The sequence below is a fragment of the Rhinopithecus roxellana genome, chromosome 6 (genome assembly GCF_007565055.1).
Source record: "Rhinopithecus roxellana isolate Shanxi Qingling chromosome 6, ASM756505v1, whole genome shotgun sequence".
Classification (NCBI taxonomy): Eukaryota; Metazoa; Chordata; class Mammalia; order Primates; family Cercopithecidae; genus Rhinopithecus; species Rhinopithecus roxellana.
The window spans coordinates 112,749,593-112,773,143 of record NC_044554.1 but is presented as its reverse complement, the minus strand read 5'-3'; the positions used below and the strand labels follow the sequence as shown (position 1 = coordinate 112,773,143).

The following is a 23,551-nucleotide window of genomic DNA, read 5'->3' as shown; positions in this document are numbered from 1 at the left end:
GCAGCACTGAGAAACTGTCTTGAGAAGTACGACAAAACTCAAAGATACCAAAGTTAGTGGAGGAAAGTTTGGGTTTTTTGTCTTGTTTTCAAGTTAAGGATTTATCCAAGAGGTCTAAAATTAAATAGGAGCTTGGGAACAGAGAAAATGAAGGCAAGAATGTTATGAAAGAAAGTAGCTTTGCAGCTGAAGGCCATGTGCCCTCAGATTGAAAAGAAATATAAGGAGAGCCGTGATAAGGCAACTGGAAACGTTCACAGTGCTGGTAGAGAAAACTGTTTTCTCTCAAAGACAAGCACACTGGAGGGGAAACGTGAACAGATCAGGAGTCAGGGCGATTTCGGGAGTCTCCAGTCCAGTGCGCGGGGGCCAGCAACGGAGCAGCTTCTTCCATTTTTGAGGGAAAATAATTTCCAACCTCCAATAACCTATAGAGCCTGTCAGTCATAAGACTATGGAAGGAGGATATTTGTACACTAATGGTCGAAAATGTACCTCCTTATATTCTTCCTTAGGAAGCCACTATGCCAGCAGAGAGTGAGACCTAGTAGCCAGGAAATGAGGCATTTGACTCAGAGATGACAAGAGAGTTCCTAGGATAGAGGTGAAGGGAAATGCCAATAGATGAGAAAGTAGGTGTAGAGAGAACTAGACCCAGGACCGGAAGAGAGACTTCCTGGAGGAGCAAGCAAACAAAAACACTGGTAGATTCAGGAGAGACATGTACAGCTAACCCCTGAACAGTGGAGCCTAGGGGTGCTGACCCCCATGCATTCAGAGATCTGTACGTCACTTTTGACTCCCCGAAGCCTGAATTACTAATAGCCTGATGTTAACCAGAAGCCTTAGTGATAAACAGTCAATTAATGCATATTTTATATATGTATTACCATATTCTTACAAAAAAGTAAGCTAAAGAAAAGAAAATGTTATTAAGAAAATCATAAGAAAGAGAAAATATGTGTATTATTCATTAAGGGGAAGTATATCATCACAAAGGCCTTCTTCCTCGTCGTCTTCACGATGAGTGGGCCTAGGAGGAGGAGGGACAGGAGAGGCTGGTCTTACTCCCTCAGGGGTGGCAGAGGTGGAAGAAAATCCAGCTATCAGAGGACCCACACAGTTCACACCTGTGTTGCTCAAGGATAGGTGATACTACATTCATTTTCTCTTGCTGTGTAACAGATTATCTCAAAACCCAGTGGCTTATAACAATAAACAATTTCTCAGTTTGGTCATGGATTAGAAACCCTGCAGCAGCTTGGCAGGGCGGTTGTGGCTCAGCTATCTCCTGAGGTTGCAGTCAGGATGCCAGAGGGGGCTGTAGGAGTCCCTTCCAGGATGGTTCCCTCACATGGCTATGGGCTGGAGGCCTCAGCTCCTCACCACAGAGGCTCTCCAGAGGGCTGGTTGGTTGTCTTCACAGCATGACAGCTGGCTCCCTTCCCCAGAGGGTGTGACCCAAGGTAGAGAGCAGGAAAACCCGCAGTGTTACGGTGTCTTTTGTGATTGAGTTACAGGAGACTGGCACTGTCAATTCCACCATATTCAATGACCGAGTCTAGACCATATTTAAGGCTAGGGGAGTATACAGTAATTTGCAGACATATAAAACCACCACATGTACATTTTTCATAGAGTTTGGGAATGAAATAGTGAAAAGTATATAGAAAACTAAGAAAAGGGCAAATTCTGGGGGGGCTGGGATAAGGAAGTGATTAGCACCAGGGAAAACCAAAGTTTATACCAGAAAGGAACTCTCATCTTAGGCTGCGATATTAAGCCATGTGGCTGGGCTGTGTTGTGTTCAGTCACTGATGACTGATCTAAACAAGAGTCTGGATATAACCAAATCAGGAAGGCTTAAAGAGTGTGTGTTATGGTGGGGAAGGGTGTCCACTGTAGGAGGTCTGTAGATGGTCATGTAAACTAGAGAAAAGGAACTAATGTAAAGTGTTAGTTCGAATATATTCATACTTGTTGGAGGAAACAGCTTCAAGTGCTGAACGTGCTTCCGTGGAGTGAAAAGCAGGGATTGGCGAGGAACCTGTGGTTCTGTCCTGTGCCTCATTAAACTATATTTTTGCTTAGCCAGAGGAAAAATAAACATTCACATCTTAAAAGTAGGAAGTGAAGCAATCGGTTTTTTTAGGGGGCAGGTCTTTTTAAAGTTTATATTTCACCCAATAGGCCGTCAAATTCTCCTTTTCCCGTGTACAATATTTTGAGTTCTGAAGAATGCCTGGGGTCGTGCAGCCGTCACAGCCTGGATGCAGAGCAGTTCCTCCCCCCAGAAAACCAGATCTGTTTTGAGAAGAAACTATTGGGATTTACTAATTTCATTCTGATTTGTGTTTTATTTCCTTTTTTGAGGGAGGTGGATCTGCCCAGCATAGACCTTTGGCAGTATCTGAAGATCTTTAGTAGTCGCGGCTAGGGGGCTGCTGTTGGCATAGGGTGGATAGAAGTTGGGGACACTGCCAAATATCCTCCTCTGTACAGGACAGCCCCCACTTCCCAGAACCCCCTGGTCTAGAGGGGCAGTTATGCTGAGCTTGAGAAACCCTGGAGTGCATTCCATTGTTCTTCTCTTGTTTCCTGGAAATTCAGATTAAATTTGGAGTACTGGAGTTCATTTTCATTGTATGGTGCTGGGTAGAAAAGTCTGTAAATAGAACTGTTACATGTCCTTAATACTTTGGGGAAATACATGATATAAATATATGATAGAGTCTTTTAATAGCTGCCTTATTTGAAATTGGAATTCTCCTCTATTCTGAGTGATCGAAATTGATGACCGCGTTGGTCGGGTCTTTGTGTGTAGATAATCCAGGCACACGGTGGCACTGTTGACCCCACGTTCACAAGTCGATGTACGCACCTTCTCTGTGAGAGTCAAGTCAGCAGCGTGTATGCACAGGTAAGGAAAATAACCTTAGCGGCGACAAGGAGCAAGGTCTGGCATTTTTTATATGCAATCTTTAATGCTGGTGATTGATTGTTATTTTTGGAAAGGTCTTTTTTCTACCTCTGAAGATAGGAAAACTGCTTCTTCCTGTGATCAGTTCTTTGGCGGGATTGATACCTTTTGTGGGCACCGTTGTCTTTGAGCGATGGAGAAAGAAAGGGATGTTCCTAGGTGGTGGTAAGAAAGGGCGGACAGGAGGCCGAGGTGAGCAGATCACGAGGTCAGGAGTTTGAGACCAGCCTGACCAACATGGTGAAATCCCGCCTCTACTGAAAATACAAAAATTAGCCGAGCATGGTGGTGTGCACCTCTAATCCCAATACTCAGGAGGCTGAGGCAGGACAATGGCGTGAACCCGGGAGGCAGAGGTTGCAGTGAGCCGAGATTCCACCACTGCACTCCAGCCTGAGCGACAGAGCGAGACTCCGTCTCAAAAAAAAAAAGAAAGAAAGGGCGGACGCTCCCTGCAGTCACCATTCCAGCTGCTCTCTGCACAGTGAAGGGAAGCAGGATTCCGTACTGGTGTGTGACTCGCACATAAGCGTGCAAAGACAGGTCCCTTACAGAGCTTTTCTAAAACTGCCGGGATGTGGGCTTTCTCCTCGATATTACCTTCCTGTGCTCTCTGAAGTTTCATTTCTTTTCAAAAAATGCTTATTGTAGACAGATTATATATATGTGACAAATGACCTCCAAGACACCCCTCTTAAAGAGGATAGCCGTTCACAGGATCTGCTTTTCCAGTAAAAATGTGGAAATACTTCTGAGACTTTTTTTGTTTTCCTGTGGTTCATCTTAGGTGGATAGCTTTTTGTATTTTTTCTTATGTGGGGCCCTCTGTGTTCTTACAGGGCACTTATAACTTTGGTGGTCATACGTGTTATTTCAGTCATCATTAACGTTATTTTTAAGGTTGTTGTAGAATTTGTTGCTTTTGTCCTCAGTTGTAGACTCTTGTTTGCAGATGGATAATAACATTTTTAGGTTGTATTTCAAATAACCAGCTACATGGTTTTAATTTGTTACTTCAAGTGCTAGATGTCATGAAATTCTTTTATGGGGCTTCCAATGAAAAGGGCATTGTAGTTATACAACCTTAGAATTTTCTTTAATCCTGCAACAGAAAAACAAAAACAACACACCTATAATTTTATGTTTGATAGGCAATAAGAGAAAGAAAGAGATGTATCACTGCACACTGGTTAAACACAGTCTTAAAGAAGAAGAAGATGCTACCACCGCACCGAGCCCTTCACTTCCCAGTGGCCTTCCCACCAGGAGGAAAGCCGTGTTCACAGCATGTAAGATCGAGTCCTCACGTTCCATTTGTTAAATCATCCTTCAATCACTTGCTAGCACTTACCTGAGGCTCCCGCGTTGGCTTCCGAGTCACAGCTTCTCTGTGTACTTTTGCCCGTTTTATAAGTGCCTGCTCATAAGAAATAGCTTGCTTTCTTTTAGTTCCTTGTAACAGTCACAGCTTTCTGCACATAGTAGATATTTAATGGATTCTCCAGTCTTTGACACTATTTAAAATCCAAAAATAAATCAGATGTCTTGTACCAAAGGCAGCCCCTAGTGGATAGAACTAATCAATAGTTGTGGGTCCTCCCACCCAAATGATCTCAGCGTTGGGGTCAGTGAGGAGAAGGAGGAGCTGGCTCGTGGTTACGTGCTTTATAACGTAACTATTGGGATCGTCTGAGCAGTGTTGCAGTAACGTAAACAAGGCATCTCATGTTCATTCTTTTTCTTCTTCCCCGTGAGGGCTGTGTGTGTAAACTTTTGACCATTAATACAGTTCTGGTCTTGAAAGTTTTAGAAATGATATTACCAAATGTGTTCCATAATGCCAAAAAAATAGTGAAAAAATATATATCAACTAAGAAGTAGAAGAAATAGTACTTGGTTTTGTTTTTTTGTTTATTTTGTGTTTATCTTATTTTCTCTCTCTTTTTTTTTTTTCTTAGATTATTTCTGTGACTGGATTTGTTGATAGTGACAGAGATGACCTAAAATTAATGGCTTATTTGGCGGGCGCCAAATATACGGGTTACCTATGCCGCAGCAACACAGTCCTCATCTGTAAAGAGTAAGCAAACTTTTGAAACCATTTTTAATCATAAATTTACACACAATATAGTGGCTATTTCAATAGTTGTGCATTTTTTAGTGTGTCATTGTTTTGTGGTAGAAATTTGTGGAAATCAAAGTCTGTTAAACAAAGTATGACAATGATATAGTAATGTTAGTAGAAATACCTAGAAAACATTTGAATTAATGAAATTTGAATTAACAAAACAGGAATAGGGTAAAAGTAAGACTCCTAGGTGGTTTTGTAATTCTGTATGAGCCTTGAGGTGTATATTTCATTCTCATTCAGGGTCACCCTCAACTTTGCTAGGATATGCCTCCCACTTAGAAATTTTTTATTGCCTTTTGTTGGAAATAAATGTACATTTGGACAGTTGACATCTCTAACATTTAATAAATATGTTTTCTCCTCAAAAAATAATAAGACCAACTGGTTTAAAGTATGAAAAAGCCAAAGAGTGGAGGATACCCTGTGTCAACGCCCAGTGGCTTGGCGACATTCTTCTGGGAAACTTTGAGGCACTGAGGCAGATTCAGTATAGTCGCTACACGGCGTTCAGTCTGCAGGATCCGTTTGCCCCTACCCAGCATTTAGTTTTAAATCTTTTAGGTAAGTGAAATTCTACATGCTGCAAATCTTACTTAAATTAAATCATTAGCATTACTTCTGCCATCTTTTTATTCATACTAATTACCAGGCCAAGCTTGAGCTTTCTAATCAGTTTTTGACTCATTTCCAATTTCCTTTCTATACTCTTTCTTCCTTCTCCCCACTTTGCCTAGGATTTTTGTTTGTTTGTTTTTGTTTTTGTTTTTTTGAGACAGGGTCTCGCTTCGTCACCCAGGTTGGAGTGCAGTGGTGTGATCATGGCTCACTGCAGCGTCAGTCTCCTGGGCTTGGGTGATTTCTCCACCTCACCCTCCCAAGTAGATGGGACTACAGGCATGTTTAGTATTTTTGTTTGCTTTTGATGAACTCTTAGAGATGGAAGGAGCGCTTGAAAGCTTTTTGATAGTCTTGCCTCTCAGGCCAGTTAATCTTTTGTCCAAATTGGTCCCTACCCTACAGAACATTCCCTGCTTTCCTAGAATTGACGTCTGTCCTCTTTGTCACTGTTGAGCTTTGACTGACTTGCTGTTACATCTTGAATACTGTCATGGCTCCTGTGATAGGCAAGAAGGTTTGTGCCTGCTAGAGGCCAGACTGTGTGAAACCCAGAGTTGGACACAGGCCTAGAAATGTCTACCCAGACAACCAGACCAGCGGTAGTAGGAGGGTGAATGCCGTGGGTTTAGACGCAGCATTTGCTTTATTGTTTGCTGCCAGTGGTCTTAGTGCTGCTTCATCCGGACAGCAGGTGAAACGAACGCAGCAGCATTCCCTCACCTTGCCTGGAAAGCTTTCTTTAAGACTTCATTATAGTACTTAAACATTTATCCTTACTAAGTATTGTCAGCTAAGCCACCTGTCTGTTGAGGATTATCAGGGAAGACTTTTACAAAAAGGCCTTTTTATTTGAACAGTGTATCTATCATAAAAAATAATATGTTTCTCTCTTTAGATGCTTGGAGAGTTCCCTTAAAAGTGTCTGCAGAGTTGTTGATGGTATGTCAAGTTAATAACCTTGCTTTGGCTATTACTGTATTATTAAAATGCAGTAGGGATGTATTTGCAATAAATTAAAAATTAGTAATTTGTCAACATGATAACAAATGAATTATCTACTCCAGTAAATCCTAGGACTGATTTTTCTCTTAATTGTTAGGATGTGATTGTCATTATTTTTATAGATACATGTGAGGGGCTCATTTGCTTCAGAGAGCTGTGTGATTGCTTATAGAGAACAGTAAAATCAAAGGTGATGTCTTGTTTTTCATGGGGTTAGAAAGGCAAGAACTTTAAGAACCATTGGAAGCAATGGATGTGTAACCTACTTGGGGCTACAGATCAGAACTTAAGGAGTCCCGGGTCTCGTGATGAGGGGGAAATGTTTTCATAGTGTCCTGAGTTGGGAGTCACATCACAGTGCTTGAGGTCTCTGCTTTTCAGGATAGGCCATTCTTGAAGTGTGAGGGCCATTGGTTGTTAGTTACAAGACAGAGAGGTGCTTTCTGCATTCTCTCTCATCTGTCAAGTGTGATGAGTGGAAAATCAGTTGGTTTTCTCTTTTCCCCACATTCGTATTTCCTAAGTTACAGCAGACGGGACCACTTCAATAATTTTTCACTTTAGACTTTGTCTGCTGTGACTTCCCACTGTTTGGCTGAACATCAGCACTTTGAGAATAGCAGATCTTTTTATTGTTGGCCAATAGTAGTGTAATTTTAAGACTTTGGTTTATGTTCATGTTGTTATATACTAACCTTTGTTTTGAAAAATGGATTTCCATGTCATGGACCCACCAAGTTTTCACCACATTTCTATTGTATACGGAGGTAATTTAGGGTTTGTGCTACTTGAACAACTAGCTGAGGAGAATAGTGTCATGAGGATTAGCAGCTAACACCCAAGCCTGTGTTTCTGGTTATTTATCTACTGACTTACTCGTTTTTCAGATCTCATCTGGAAGCTGCTGATAATCATCCCGAGTCTCTGAGGAAGCCCCCCAAGCCACAGTCTTGTTTTCTTCTTGCTAATGATAATGTGATCATAGATGTATTTTTTTCCTAGCTTAAACTAGTAGTTATGATTTTAATTTTAAAGACATGACCAGTTTTGACACATCAGCAAAAGCAAATATTCTCCCAGTTCATTTAGCTGAAAGGAATTTTATGGTGGCTTTTAAGCTCACACTGAGAAAGTGGTCATCAGAGTTTTCCTCCCAAACTATATGGCTTATATTCTGAAGTTGTCAGGGGCTCCAGATGTCAGCTTCTCTCATGGCTTTGTATCAGTAATTAAAAGCTAAAAATCTTAGAGACAAAGAGGCCCAGTTTACCCTTTTTGCCTATCCCACCATTTGTTTCTACTCTTGGTACCAATGAATGACAATTTGGAGACTTAAATGCGATCTTTGGAAATAGAGAGTTGAGAAATTGTTTTCTTATTAAGGCTATAATAAGAAAAAGTGTAAAAAACTTTCCTGCAAATTATTATAAAGCTTGATTCTCTGTGTATGACAGGGCTAATAGATTTTGAATGCTTTCTATAGATATATTTATTTTGGTTGTCTAGATACGGCAGCAATATTTAGAAAAAATAAGTTTAGTTAAAGTAAATTAATAAGATTGAGAGCAATTCCTTCAAGTAATAAAACATCTGGGAAAGACATGGTTGGTCCACACAAGTCAAAGAACCTCTGAGTTGAAACTATGAAGGAGGAGTGAACGAGGAATAGGGTAGAATGGAGATGCTGACTGTGGTGGGGACCCCACAAGGGAATCCCATCTCCTTCCTGCTCTCTTTGTGCTTAGCATGGCTTCTGCTCCAGGGTCAGGGACTGGAGCTGGTCCTAGTGGATGTGACCATGTTGCTGAGGCAGAGTGTAGGTTTTGGTACCTTGTCTGGCTGTTGGTAGCAAGCAGTGCTGATCTGATTGTCATGTAACATCTTTTGTGAAATCTCATAGGTGAAATTTCTCTTTTAGGAATAGTCTTAGGGCAGAGGTGTGATTTCAGTCATGTTTTCCACATTCTAAATTGGGACACAGGACAAAATATTTGAAATAAAAACCATTCTGAGAAGTTCAAGGTTGAGGGCTGCATGTATGTAACATGGAGGAAAAAAAGGAACAAAGATACTTTAAGGTACCGAAAGGATTCTGTGAATAAAGAGGGAAAGAAAAAAACAAAAAACGAAAACGATACAGAGGTTCACTCTGGAATATTAGCTTCTTCTCCCGGCTTGCATTGTCCTAGTGATCTTTTGAGGTGAAGACTAGTTCTGATGTGGTGAAGAAGAACATGATTCTTGTATATGTTTAAGTAGTTTGATTATTCGACACATAAATCTTTTGGAAGCTACTGTATTACTTAGTAGATTGATTGAATTAAAGTCGACAATATTTTAATTGCAGAGTGTACGACTACCTCCCAAACTGAAACAGAATGAAGTAGCTAATGTCCAGCCTTCTTCCAAAAGAGCCAGGTATGAGTAATAACCTTAAATATTTTATTGCTGGCTTTCACAGGTCTGCTTTGGAAAATCGGTGGCAATTGAGGAACGTTTCTAAAATGTTTTGCAGTAAATAGGATTTGAAAGAGTTTGCTTTTTGCTTTACCACTTTATTTCATTTTAATGACATAGGCCAGTATATTTTTTATTTTTAAAAAATTCAGTCTTTTTCTTTAAGTGACATATTATAAGAAGCCCATCTCTGCCATGTAAAACAGAAGCTACAGTGGTGGATATGGGGTGGGAGGTCTAGAGCCCAGCTCAAAGGTACACCACGGAGCCCCAGGCCTCCTGGGCACGGCTGAAGAACATGCTGTAGGTGCTGAGAGAGCGTGTAGGCTGTGGCGTCGTCTTGGGTATGCTCCTTGGATCTGCCAGTTCTCGATGAGGACAGAGCAGTGCTGGCCATGGTGGGAAGGAGGATCCAGACCCAAAGCCTTTGGAAGGACATGTGCAGTGCACATGGCATGTTGGGTTTTGGCTTGGAGTATGTAAATTGAGATGCATATCATTTTAGTGTCATGTCGGCCAGCAGGAGTCAATAATGATGTCCTGCCAATCATTTACTTAGTAAGGCATAGCAAATGCAGGAGCAAACCAACAGAGCTTTTATTTTCTTCCTTGATTCTAGAAAACTCTTCTTTCCAGACTGTACCTGGTGAAATATAACTGCTTGAATTGTTTTTTGCAGTTACCAGTTTCCTCATCTTTTTCTTTCCTGCTCCTCCTCTGTCCCTCCTTCCATTCTCCACTTCCAAAACACAAACTGAACTGTTGACTTTTGTAATAAAATCCTAATTATGTGACATTTTTTAAGGCTATCATCAAATTGCCACAAATAAATTTTAAAATAAATTTTTATTGGACTGTCTCAGAAAATAATAAGCTGAAAAAAAGATCTAAAAATTTTAAGGGTTATGTAAAAAACAAAAAGGTTTAATTTAAAATGTGTGCTTGAGCAGAGCCACATTTTCATAATTTGTGGTTGAAGAGGGCTAGAATGTAAAAGACACTGGAAGCTCTAGCAACACTCGGCTGACTTGTAGTGATGGTGAATGTGCAAACAAGGAGTGGCCTGAGTCACACAAGGTTAGCTTAAAAACTTGATAGAAAAAAATGAAGTATAAAGCTAGCAAAATCAGTGATGTTTAGAAGCAACTTCGCTTTCTTCTGAAAGCCAATTAAAAAAATTAATCAGGAGGGGATTGATGAAGAAGGAAGTATTGATCTTAACCAAAAGTGAATTGGATGCCTCCCTTGGAAGCTTCAGAGGTAGTCTTTTTTGGAAGGTGACTTTATGGAAATGGTGGAAAGAAAGGAAGGACAGATAGCTCATTGTATTTTTCCTTTAATAATAAAAACCACGTGCAGTTAAAACTTGTTAAACTATTGAAATCCCTTGTTTTCTAAAGAAAATTTTCATTGTAAGTAAATATGAAATCACCACTATTTTATGTGTATTTCTTCCACAGAATTGAAGACATACCACCTCCCACTAAAAAGCTAACTCCGGAATTGACCCCTTTTGTGCTTTTCACTGGATTCGAGCCTGTCCAGGTTCAACAGTATATTAAGGTGAAATTTCATCTACTTCGTACAAGGATTTTTGGCAATGTTCCTTTTTGTATATATTTACTTCAGATCAGCAGTTTATTAACTTACATAGTTTAGATAGTCAGGAATATCTTGTTATAGCAGTCTTTATAGTGCATATTTATGAAGTATTTTTAGTAGTATTTATAGTAACAACTAGGTAAATGTTTAGTGGCTTCCTGCCATGTTCTGTGCTATTATTTCATACTTAGATACTTTGCTTTCTTGTTAGCATAGGCCGAGAACCATGTTAATAGTCACATGAACATTTGCAAGTCTCCTTCTGTGTCGTATTCATAAAGACATCCAGCATGAAGAAAAACTGTCTTTTCAAGTTCTGTGATTGAAACACAGTCTACCCAAGATTAGTTTTCTTGGGTAGAGTGAGGCCAAAGGGAGTTTGTGTATTTGTTTAGATGATAAATGGGCACAGGTTTTAAATATACTTTTTGAAATAACAACCCAAAGGATGATGGGATTTTGTTTTGTTTTGGTAAGGGAAAGGATGGTTAAGAGTATAAGTTGACCTGTATTATGGTGGATTCATACATTTCACTCCTGGTTTCCTTTTTAAGGAAAATAAACAATTATAAATGCTACTATTACACATTTAGAACAAATTAATTTCTCCACCTTGAAAATGTGAGGATAGTTATTAGGAGGTCGCTTTTTTATATGCTCAAGTCTTAGCCAGTTTTTATGCCATCATTTCAGAAAACGAAGATAGCAGGTAAATGTTCCTCATTAACACCAGTTTCGGCCTAGCAAGTCTTGGCTGTTTACTCTCCATTGTGAAGTGAGCTGCATCATTCTCATGTCATTTAATTTATTCATGGAGATATGTTATTGATGCTTGATGGAGAATTCATATTTTAATCTTGATTTGTGTGGATTTAAACTACAGAAATGTAAATGATAAATTCTCCTTTTTATTTTTCTCCTGTAGTTACAGGTTTTGTCTTACCTGTCACACTGTTTTCTGTGGCTGAGAATGACAGTCATAAACCTTGTCTTTAGATAGGTATTCCTCTGTGTTACTCTCTGTCAGTGTGGCTCTATGGATGCTGAACTTTTTCATTTCTGACCTGTGCTTGTGACCTTTAGAAGCTCTACATTCTCGGTGGGGAGGTTGCAGAGTCTGCACAGAAGTGCACGCATCTCATTGCCAGCAAAGTGACTCGCACTGTGAAGTTCCTGACGGCGATTTCTGTCGTGAAGCACATAGTGACGCCAGAGTGGCTGGAAGAATGCTTCAGGTGTCAGAAGTTCATTGGTAAGGAGCAACACCAGTAACTTTGTTTTTAATGCCAAATAAACTTTTTTTTCCTTGAATTCATCTCTTTCATCCCAACAAATATTTATTTTTTTAACTGTGATAGTTATTCATTTAAATTTATACATTTATTCCATATCCCCAGTGATTTATTTGATTGATGTCTTTGCATTTTACCCTAAGTATAAAAGTTTTGGTAAATTGGACAATATTAGGGGGGAAACAAGCTCTATGTCCCTCTTTTTATTTTCTTGTTAGTATATTTTGTTTGGAAATCTGGCTGTAAAGTGAGATTTTTTCAAAGTGCAGGGAAGTATAATTTTTTTCTTTATTTGGAAAGAGAGCAGGTGTATGTAAATGTCCTACTCAAATACACTTTGAATATCAGTTTATATAAGGAGGGAAAGACATCTATGTCCTCTTGCCTATCTTCCATTGTTCAGAGCCCCAAAAGAGAAATTCTTTTACTAAGAGTCACATTTAGAGATGGTATGTAAAAGATAGTTTTTTCTTAGGTTGATATACACCTAAATGTTTTTAGAATCTTGCTAGGTATAAAATAAGTATAAATTCTAAGCGATTTTTTTCTTCATGGAGGCTGTGTAGCCAGGGGAGCTGTGTGCCCTCACTGTCCTGCATAGCAGTGGTGTCACCCTGTGTCTGCGGAGTTGGTGTTTCCAGTGCATCATCTAGGCCAGCACCTCTCAGCTTCCCCAGCTGTGTCCTCCATCCTCCCCTGGGCCCTGTCTGGGTTGAGCAGTTAAGAGGCACATGCCCCATGACAAGCTTCACCAAATTCTGTTTTTTCTCATTTGGTCTTTCTGCCCCAACCACGCTGGCACTAAAACTGAACTCCCTGGCTACTCCATCGTGTAGCAGTTATATTGATTACCAGCTCCTGATTTAGAGCATCCACATGCTCATTTCTCTGTGCCAGTGTTTGCCCTGTATTGACGTGTTCTCACACTTTCTCACCTATGTCTCCCTCGCCCCCGACCCCTTAAGCAGAAAGATATAGGGAAGGGAAGAGCAAGGCGTGTGGCTGTGGAGCAAGCAAGGCCTCAGGGGGTGCTACTAGGTCCCGTTACACTCTTGTGGCTAAACTCACCTTGTTTATCATTTAACAGACACAAGTCATCATTAAATCCGTCTTCTAAATTTAAAATATTTTAGATTCATGTCACATTTTTAGCCACAGATTTTAAATATAATTCATGTTTATGAAAATAAATTAGAAGTGTATATATCTTAAAGTTCATGTAGTCTAATTTTACAGATGAGAAAACCTAGAAAAATAAAGATACTTAAGATTGCTGTTTATAGCAAAACTCGAACTAAAGTTAAAATTTTATGATACTGTATCTAAGGCAGTAAGACACAGGAAAGAATAAATCATTAATCTGAAGAAAAGACTAAATCCTCAAGTATGATATTCAGGCAATTCTTGTCATTCAGGTAGTTATGCTCTATAAAGTTGCACAGACACTGAGTTAGTGAATGCTCTACTGTAGCCTCTGGGTAAACACGGGGTTAGGTTCCTGAGAGCCTCTGTTCACTACATTTTCATCAGCCATTCATATATAACCTTGTTTTATGTGTGTTTCTGTTTAAAGACACCTTATTCAATGTATATTGTTAATTCATTGACGTTCAACTCATGATCAGCAGCACTGTAGCTCATGCCTGCATGAAGCTTCCCTAACACACATGTTTTCTCCATAAGGCACATCACAGCCTTCTTGCACTTAGGGCTGGGGACATTTTCAACAGCAAAATCACCAACATATAAAGCACACAGATTGGAAAACAGTAGCCCTAAATAGATCACAAAGAGGATGCTTATTCACCATTTCAGCTGGAACGGGAAGGCAAGGCATGGCCTTGTTCCTCCTGGCTAGGAACGTTCATGTGGATGACTGATTCTTTTCCAGTCCACGTATGTCCACAAATGGCCACTGAAGTGCCACAGACACTGATTGTGGGTTCATAAATTTCAGAGGGGAGGAAAATTGGCAAATACGGAATCTGTGAATAATGAGGCTCGCATGTATTAAGTGGTATTTAGAAATTTTTTTAATTGAAATTTTGAAAATTTTTTGACACTAAAATAAAAAGATATTAATGAAACATAAAACTTAACAATGAAGGCAGAAGAAAAACATGGTAGAAACAATGACTAGAAACATTTTAGTTTCCAATTTCGTATAATGTTATAAAATTTAGAAGGAGATAATCTATTGGTTAATGGAGATAGTGAGTGTAATTTCTTAGCTTCTGCTGTGGGAGCATGGCATACAGCAGCCTGGGTTGGGGGGAAAGTGGGTCTGTAATGTTCCAGCCTCTGTTGGCTCTGTCTGCTGCTTTTGGGCAACACCCAGCCTTAGAGATCTTTATTATTACTTTCTGACTTTGCTTATTCTTTTTCTTTTCCAACCAAGAACATGCTAATTCTTTGAAAATTAGTTTGCCAAGCAGCCAATTTAGTGAATGACCCATTTACTTAATTTTTCAAGTTTCAGTTTGTGAAAATCTGGTTCTTTTATCTGTATATAAAGTTTACAGTTTCTTATTTGATGGGAAGTTTTGGTTGACTAGCTTTTATTTCTTTATAGCACTGTTAATAAGTGTTTGGTGTGTTATAAACATTTAATATTGAGAAAACATATTTCATATTTTATCTTCCATATTTTAGGATTTCCTAAGAGACTTTTCCCGGTTTATAATTATTCTTTTTAAAAAATAGACAATTTTTAGGGCAGTTTTAGGTTCAAAGCAAAATTACAGAAAGTACAGAGAGTTCCCATATACCCCGCCCATACCCATGCACACACACTGCCACCCCCACTACAGTCACCATCCCACACCAGAGTGAAATGTTTGTTAACTGTTAATGAAGCTACATTGATATTTGGGTCATTGTCACCCAAAGTCCATAGTTACATTAGGGCTTACTCTTGGCCTTGAACAGTCATTGGGTTTTACCAAATGTGTAAGGATGTGATTTTGCTATTACAGCGTCATATAGGGTTGTTCCACTGCCCTAAAAATCCTGTGTGCTCCACCCACTCATTCCTTCCTTCCTTCTGACCCCTGGCAATTACCGATCTTTTATTCTTTCTGTGGTCTTGCCCTTTCCAGAATATTACATATTAGGAATCATACAGTATATAGGATTTTCAGATTTGCTTCCTTTGCTTAGCAATATACGTCCCAGCTTCCTCCATGTCTTTTCATGGCTTGATAGTGCATTTCTTTTTAGCACTAAATAATATTCCATTGTCAGAATGTGTCTGTTCAGCCCCTCACCTACACAAGGACATCTTAGCTCTTTCTAAATTTTCACAGTTATCAGTAAAGCTGCTAAAACCTCCATGTGCAGGTTTTAGTGTGGACATGTTTTCAACTCCTTTTGGTAAATCAACAAGGTGTGCAATTGCTTGATCATATGGTAAGAGTATGTCTAGCTTTGTAAGGAACCACCGGGCTGTCTTCTGAAGTGCCCGTGCCATTTGGCATTCCCATTGGCAGTGAATGGGAGCTCCTGTCGCTCCACATCCTCCTCAGCATGTGCTGGTGTCAGTGCTCTGGGTTTTGGCCATTCTAATAGGTGAGGTCCAGGTTACTTATTATTTCTTTCATGGATTGTGTCTTTGGTGTTGTATCTAAAAGTCATTGCCAAACTCAAGGTCCCTTAGATTCTTTCTTGTGTTACCTTCTAAGAGTTTCATAGTTTTGCATTTTACATTTAGGTCTATGTTCCATTTTTGGGTCAGTTTTTTTTTAAAAGAGAGTAAAGTCTGTGTCCAGATTCCTTTTATTGCATATGGATGTCCAGTTGTTCCAGCATCATTTGTTGAAAGGACTCTTTTCTACACCTCTTTTGGTAGGTGCATGTTTTTGGGATTTTATATTGATGTGTAATTTAAACAAAATTTGAGACATCAATATTATAATCAATTTCTAGGATACTCATTTCTTTTGTACTTCCATAAAAAGTTTAATGTTCAGGTTGAGTCTTTACATTGCTACTACTAAGTTAACATAACCCTGTTTGAAAAAACCAAAATCTCAATGTCTCATCTGTGACAGGATCATCTTAGCTGTATTATTTTATTTTTCAATGTTACTTTCTTTTGTTTTTAAGACAAGAGTCTCGCCCAGTCTGTCACCCAGGCTGGAGTGGAGTAGTGCCATTGGCTTACTGCAACCTCTGCCTCCTGGGTTCAAGCCATTGTCCTGCCTCAGCCTCCCTAGTAGCTGGGACCACCATGACCACACCTGGCTAAATTTTTTTGTATTTTTTAGTAGAGACAGGGTTTCACCCTGTTGGCCAGGCTGGTCTTGAACTCCTGACCTCAAGATACCCGCCCGCCTTGGCCTCTCAAAGTGCTGGGATTACAGGTGTGAGCCACCATGCTCAGTGGTATTTTCTCTATCATAAACATTAACTACTACTTGGTGATCTCACACAAGTTCTTCAGAAGGCATATCAGCCTTCATTTTTCCGCTAGAAAGTAACACTTCAAATACACCATCTCATGTGTGACAGTACTTTTTTTGTTCGTTTTTTAATTCATCATTTTTTCTTTCTCCAAATTTTAGACATTTTTTATCTTCTTTCACCTAAAAAGCCCCTCTACCCGCTGGTAGACTCAGGGATTGAATTTGTATTTCTAACCATTGGTGAACAGATCCCTGCGTTTCTGTCATGATGTGGTTGCTCCTGCCCAGAGCAACCAGCAGACTGGTCCATACACTGAGAATGGTTTTTCCATTTTTAAAATATTGCTTAAAAAAGAGAAGAGGAATATGCAAGAGAAATAATACATAGCCCACAAATCCTAAAATATGTGTCATCTTGGCAACCCCAGTTTGCCAATCCCAAATCACTTTTCCTTGTTTTCTGCTTTTGATGTATATATTATTGGATTTGAGTTGCCTTATTATGCTGTTTGGTTGGTAGGAAATGGAAGAGGAGGAGAAGAAATGGTTTTCTGAATATGAGACATATTTATAGGAAGATTGAAACATTTTGTGATCTTTAACTTTTGACACATTTCTTAAAATGTTGCTATGAAAACTCTGAAAATCTGTCAATTATTAATAATTGTCAGAAGTCTTTAAAAATTGATAAAACTATCCTTTATAAATTGCTGTATATTTTTATATACTTAAAAGGAATGTGGCCGGGCGCGGTGGCTCAAGCCTGTAATCCCAGCACTTTGGGAGGCCGAGACAGGTGGATCACGAGGTTAGGAGATCGAGACCATCCTGGCTAACACGGTGAAACCCCGTCTCTACTAAAAAATACAAAAAACTAGCCGGGCGAGGTGGCAGGTGCCTGTAGTCCCAGCTACTCGGGAGGCTGAGGCAGGAGAATGATGTAAACGCGGGAGGCGGAGCTTGCAGTGAGCTGAGATCCGGCCACTGCACTCCAGCCTGGGCGACAGAGCAAGACTCCGTGTCAAAAAAAAAGAAAAGAAAAGGAATGTATGTTTGGTGAATATTGAAATTTTGGTAAATTCACAATTGATTTTCAGCCAAATGACTCCAATGTCCTACAAGTCCTTGAGTTTGTGTGTGTGTGTATAACATACATATAACATATATAACATATAAAACATATATAACATTTTTTAATATATATGCGCGCGCGCACACACACACTCGGATGGAGTTATTTAAAGCTTGTCTTTCTAGGACTGGAGGTTTTAACCTGAGATCTGTGGGCTTGGAAAGTTTGTGAACTTCCTATAATAGTGTATTAAAATCATAGTTGGGGGCTAAAGAGGGGGAGGAGCAGCTATGGGAAGAGGGTTCATATTTTTCAGTAATTTTTTTTCTTTTTTTACATTTTTGTTGTTAAAAAAAAAATTATTACTATTATTTTGAGAACGGATCTCACTTTGTTGCCCAGGCTGGAGTGCAGTGGTGCAATGACGGCTCACCACAGCCTCGAACTTCCCAGACTCAAGCAATCCTCCCACTTCAGCCCCCTGAGTAGCTGGGACTATGGGCACAGGCTACCATGCCAAGCTGATTTTAAAATTTTTCTGTAGAGATGAAGTCTCACTCTGTTGCCCAGGCTGTTCTCAAACTCCTGGCAACAAGCAGCTTTCCTTCCTCGGCTTCCCAAAGTGCTGGAATTACAGGCATGAGCCACCACACCCAGCCCTATGTTTTTCAAGAGTTTATGACCCCAAATGGTTAATTACCACTGATCTAGGAGAAAAAATACCTGCCTGTCTTTTTTTGGTCTGGCTGTTTTTAGAGGGAAGTAAATGAAATATAATGGTGAGATTTAGATATCCGAAGGTGTACAGGTAAATGTAGCTGTAATGTTACATACCTGAATATGGGTGAGGATTTTGTGGGTCACACCTGCCACACTTCACGTGTCCACACTTTTTAGAGTATGTGCTGTTCTGTTTTCCAGATGAGCAGAACTACATTCTCCGAGATGCTGAGGCAGAAGTACTTTTCTCTTTCAGCTTGGAAGAATCCTTAAAACGGGCACATGTTTCTCCACTGTTTAAGGTACACTTTAAGGGAAAAGTAAATCAGTCCAAGTAAGCATAACGCATGGACCTGCTGAAGGGAACTACCAGGTGATTTGATGGGAAGTGCACTTCCAGGGGAGCTGGGCTCACCCTGCATCCCATTTACCACTTGGCTTCCTTCTTGGACATTGCCACTGGAGGTCTTCCTCCCGTGAACCACAGCACATCTCTAGAGAACTTTTCTTTACTATAATGTTTAAAAATAAGTACACAAATTTAATAAATACATCTATGAGAAATAAGTTGTTCAAGGAGTAGGTTTTTGAATAATTGTTAAGAGGCATGTTCGTTTTTCTGCTTTTAATAAATCTTTAGAGGACATTGCTTACTTCATACTATTGTCAATAAATGTATATTCAGCTGGAGAAGATACTTGGGAAAATATTCAGTGTGCATAGATATAACTCAGAACTAAAGATTTTTAAATGTTAGATAAGTGTTAGAACAGTTAGGAATTTTTTTTGTATCAAAGAACTAAGTAAATCAATAAAGATAATCTGTTCTTTAACCTTCTTAAGGAGTCAACAGGAATTAGAAATGATTTGCAGTTTAAGACAGAATAGTATTTTGTGGTATCCTCAGGAGCAAGCTTTTTAGATAATGAAATCTTAAGCATCAATATCATTTCCTGCTCTGAGTTCAAATAATACGGATAAAATAAAGAAAAGGGATACAAGCCAGGCAGCATGCTACGCCAGAGGCTGTTGCTGGGCAGATAAGTGTGGTGAAATATAATGCTGATTTAAAATCATATAGAAATGTGTGAAAAATATTTGCAATATTATTGCTTATTCACAAAACAATTTGTTTTAGGGACTTAAATTCTAGTTACTTTAAATCATCTTCAGGCATACTTAACATGTGAAAATGCTTAAATTCCACATTTACATAGCTGGATTCCTCTTCCACTTCAGACTGAGTGCTAGTAGGAGACTAGTAGCTTCATAATGTCATAAAATTAGAAATTTTGTCAAAAATCTCAGGGCAGAATCTATGAAAATTATGTACTCTAAAAATTAAAGCATTTTAAGAACACAATACATATATTTTCATTTAATTTTAGGCAAAGTATTTTTACATCACACCTGGAATCTGCCCCAGTCTTTCCACTATGAAGGCCATCGTAGAGTGTGCAGGAGGAAAGGTGTTATCCAAGCAACCATCTTTCCGGAAACTCATGGAGCACAAGCAGAACTCGGTGGGTAGAGTGGAGTCCACCAGCGAGTCCGTCATTGCCCTGTATCAGAGTCAGTGTTCGGTCACTGAGAAACTCATTTTCTTTTCCTTAGAGTTTGTCGGAAATAATTTTAATATCCTGTGAAAATGACCTTCATTTATGCCGAGAATATTTTGCCAGAGGCATAGGTATGTTTCCCTGCTTACGTATGTGAGTGTGTGTGCACACACAGCAGTGGATCTCTCTAACAGTCTCTGTTTCCCCCCGTTCAGATGTTCACAATGCAGAGTTCGTTCTGACCGGAGTACTCACACAAACGCTGGACTATGAATCATATCCTTTTCAAAAGAGAATAAAAAGTAGATGGGTTGGATATGAAATGGATTTCCCAGATTAATAAGGCAGTACCTTTCCTGTTTTGCAAGCCATTTTTCCTTTCTTTGCTATTGTGATTTATGCAGTGAACAATTCTTTTCAGAATATTCATTTGAGTTGCTAGTGAAAACATTCTCTTAACTTGCTGAGAGTTCAGTTTTAATAGGTGATGTTAATTAGAAAGGATCTGTGCTGTCTAGTTTATGGAGGTATTAAAGTATTTGACAATTAGATAAAATAGAACATAATTGCAAAAATAAATACATGTTTCTTCTTATCAGCTCATTTTTGAGTTTGTAGCTTTCAAAATGAAATTTAGTTCGTATATAGTCTTTGTACTCAGGAACTTTGGGATGGGAAATAAATTCTACTAAATAGAAGTGGCAGAATGAATACTTTATCAACATGTCAGGAAAATGCAAAGGTCATTCTTTAGAATAATGACATACTTAGACTTTTTTCTATTTCAGACATTCAGGAAAAAATAAAGCTCATCATCTGTTATTTGAATTCCTTATTAAAAATCTCTGAATTATTATTTTAATGTATGAACAGCCCATCAGTGAAGCAAAACATGCCTTACAGGTCATGATGGGAAAATTCTGTTTCAACTTCCGTTTCCCATTGCGGAGGGCCTTCTGTCAGGGTTTTCTCAGGACTTCTCCCTGTGGCTCCTGCAATGAGGCTGGAGGGCTGAGCTCCTCCCCTCTGTGAGGGTGGGAGCCTCTGCCACCTCTGACCAGTGTCAGCCTCAGTGGACTGTTCTTACGCAGGGGAATTTTGTGTTTGGGATAGTACTGCTTCAGTAAGGCACAGAGGTCAGAATGCTGCCCATCCTTGCCAAGCTTTTTCCTCTGTGTGTGCCTGTTTCATCCAGGTGATTACATTTAAGTATATTTACATTTAAATACACTGACATTCATCCAGTTAATTACATTTATCAAACATTTTCTTCAGGGTTAAGACCCTAAAGAGCTTATGGTTATAATAGTAGACAGAAGACCTTGATATCACTGAGAGAAAAGCGCTTTTAAGAAGTAAAATTTGGCTGGATGTGGTGGCTCTTGCCTGTAATCCCAGAGTGGGAGGCCGAGGCAGACGGATGACCTGAGATCAGGAGTTTAAGACCAACCTGGCCAACATGGTGAAACCCTGTCTCTACTAAAAATAGAAAAAAATGACCTGGGCATGGTGGCGGGCACCTGTAATCACAGCTACTTGTCGAGGCAGTAGAATGGGGTTGCAGTGAGCCAGTATCACGCCATTGCACTATAGCCTGGGCAACGAGTGAAACTCTGTCTTTAAAAAAAAAAAAAAGAAGTAAAATCTGCCTCAGTCCCAGAAGCCAATGTCATGTTTAGCCATAAATAGCCTGCCTAGTTGGAATGAGGCTTGGTGCAGAAACGCTCTTATCATTCATATCAGAGCTTGGTGTATTCCATACCGCCATCTATTAGAAAATTATTGCAGGAGCTACTGATAGGAATGATAAGAGGCCTGTTAAATTTTTACAGATATGCTATAAGCATTTGGTTTTTATACAATATGTACTCTTGCATTTTTTCCAGACTTTTTTCTGGCATTCATATTTGTATTCGTGAAAGCCTGTTCCATACTACATTTACTTTCAGAAGAAATTGCTTTAAAAGTTATAGGGGTGACTTGTGAGTATTACCTTGGGGGCCTTTTTTCATATCCGTAACTTGATTAATTTTGCCCAAAGCGGACGGTTTAGAATTGCAGAGGTCAGCACCTGCTCCTGAAGGAATAGGTAGGAATCAGCTGTTTGTGTTGGGGCTTTGGGGATGTCAGCCTTTGGGGGTTGTGTGGTGTACATGTTAATTAAAGGACACTTCAGCTATTGCTGGGCCTCAGCTCTGGCCGCATGATGGATCCCCCTGGGGAGCTGGCACAGGTGCTGATGTCCCTGGGCTGAGTGAGCCTGTGTGTCAGGGCTGAGGCCCTCCTGTGATGTGGGTGTGCAGCACAGCGATTGGTTTGAATGGTAAGAAAGAGGCTGTAGCATTCCTACGAGGGTGTCCCTGAAACTGGGTGATGAATGTTGGAACCCTTGGTTTCATGTTTTTCTTTTGCCTTGTGTTTGAAAGTCGTTTTCCTCAACAAGCCTACGTATAAGTTTAACTGATGGCGTCTAGGCTGCAGCGCGTGTTGACTCCTGCGGTGCAGGGCCAGCTGTCTGGCTGGCAAGGAGCTGCTGCGCTTTCTTCACGTGCTCTTGTTTTCCAGCTGCTTTCTTGGGGGATCAGACTGTAAAGCAGGAAGACAGATATAATAAATATACTGCATCTTTTTAAGATGTGCAATTTTATTCTGAGGAAACATAAATTATGTTTTGTATTATATGACTTTAAGAGCCCACATTAGGTTTTATGATTCATTTGCCAGGTTTTTAAATGTTTTCACAAAACTGTTATGGGACTTCAACTAGAAATAAAATGGTGTAAATAAAGACCTTGCTATCTCTAAATTATGGATGTTAAAGACTTGAAATGTTTTGTACTTTGATTATTTTTATTTCTTATACTCTGTTTTCTTTTATATTGATATCTTGCCCACATTTTAAATAAATGTACTTTTGAACTTAGAATTGAGTAATCCTTTATTATTCCACATTTTTTGCATAACTTATAATTTACATCAAACTGGATCACATTTTAAGTAATTTCAAGACAAAATATTTTCCAGTAAATTTTTACCTCAAGAAATAATTTCTAGAAGCCAGCCCCTTTTTTGTCACCATAATAAACTCCATCCCAGGCAGGGGCGGATTCCGATTATTTTGCAATCACTAAACACAGGCGCAACCAGTGAGAGCCAGTGACGCTATGGAACTTCCATCTATCCCGCTTCTTTCCAGACCCTGTTGCAGTACACGTCTTGTTGGATCATAGGTGTAATAAAATGGTAGGAGACCGTCGGTTTATTACAGATGAGCAGAGCAGTAACTGCTAATATCTTTAGGTCGTGCTGACCAGTGCTGTCGCAGACATTCAGAGCTGTTTTTTAACAAACATTGTGCCTCAAAATATGTCTACTTTTAAGCTTATATTTTTGTCCCTAAATAAACTTAGAGATATTGACTTACCTCTGAGTAGATATAGAACTGACATTTTCCCCTCATGTACCACAGGTAGAATTGGTGTTGCTATAAAATATTTTAGAATCTGTAGAATCCTGGAAGTGCAGAAGCGTTTCATAAATCAGAATTTTCATTTGCAAGTATTCAAAGTACTTCCCTACTACGTAGAAGCTTGAAGGCAAGTGACAATCATTACAGAATAAATGGCCTTCTGGGTAGAGTATAATGCGTCTGTTAATCTTTGGTGGAGACACGATGTTTATATAACCAACATACAAATATGACTGATTTGATTAA

At 39.4% G+C, this 23,551-nt stretch overlaps 1 protein-coding gene across 4 annotated transcripts in view; it reads left to right on the top strand.

The window, feature by feature from the left end:
* PAXIP1 (PAX interacting protein 1) overlaps window positions 1–22,759 on the top strand; it is a 60,236-nt gene extending 37,477 nt beyond the window's left edge. For all 4 annotated transcript variants that reach the window (XM_030932496.1, XM_030932498.1, XM_030932497.1 and 1 more), the window contains 13 exons: window positions 2,825–2,920; window positions 4,132–4,269; window positions 4,939–5,060; window positions 5,488–5,672; window positions 6,625–6,668; window positions 9,079–9,149; window positions 10,649–10,751; window positions 11,874–12,042; window positions 18,479–18,579; window positions 19,666–19,800; window positions 19,892–19,967; window positions 20,052–20,112; window positions 22,285–22,759. In XM_030932496.1, coding sequence (XP_030788356.1) covers window positions 2,825–2,920; window positions 4,132–4,269; window positions 4,939–5,060; window positions 5,488–5,672; window positions 6,625–6,668; window positions 9,079–9,149; window positions 10,649–10,751; window positions 11,874–12,042; window positions 18,479–18,579; window positions 19,666–19,800; window positions 19,892–19,967; window positions 20,052–20,112; window positions 22,285–22,300 — 1,317 coding nt within the window. In that variant the 3' untranslated portion in view covers window positions 22,301–22,759. The remainder of the gene's footprint in view (window positions 1–2,824; window positions 2,921–4,131; window positions 4,270–4,938; window positions 5,061–5,487; window positions 5,673–6,624; window positions 6,669–9,078; window positions 9,150–10,648; window positions 10,752–11,873; window positions 12,043–18,478; window positions 18,580–19,665; window positions 19,801–19,891; window positions 19,968–20,051; window positions 20,113–22,284) is intronic.
* The last annotated feature ends 792 nt before the right edge of the window (window positions 22,760–23,551 follow it).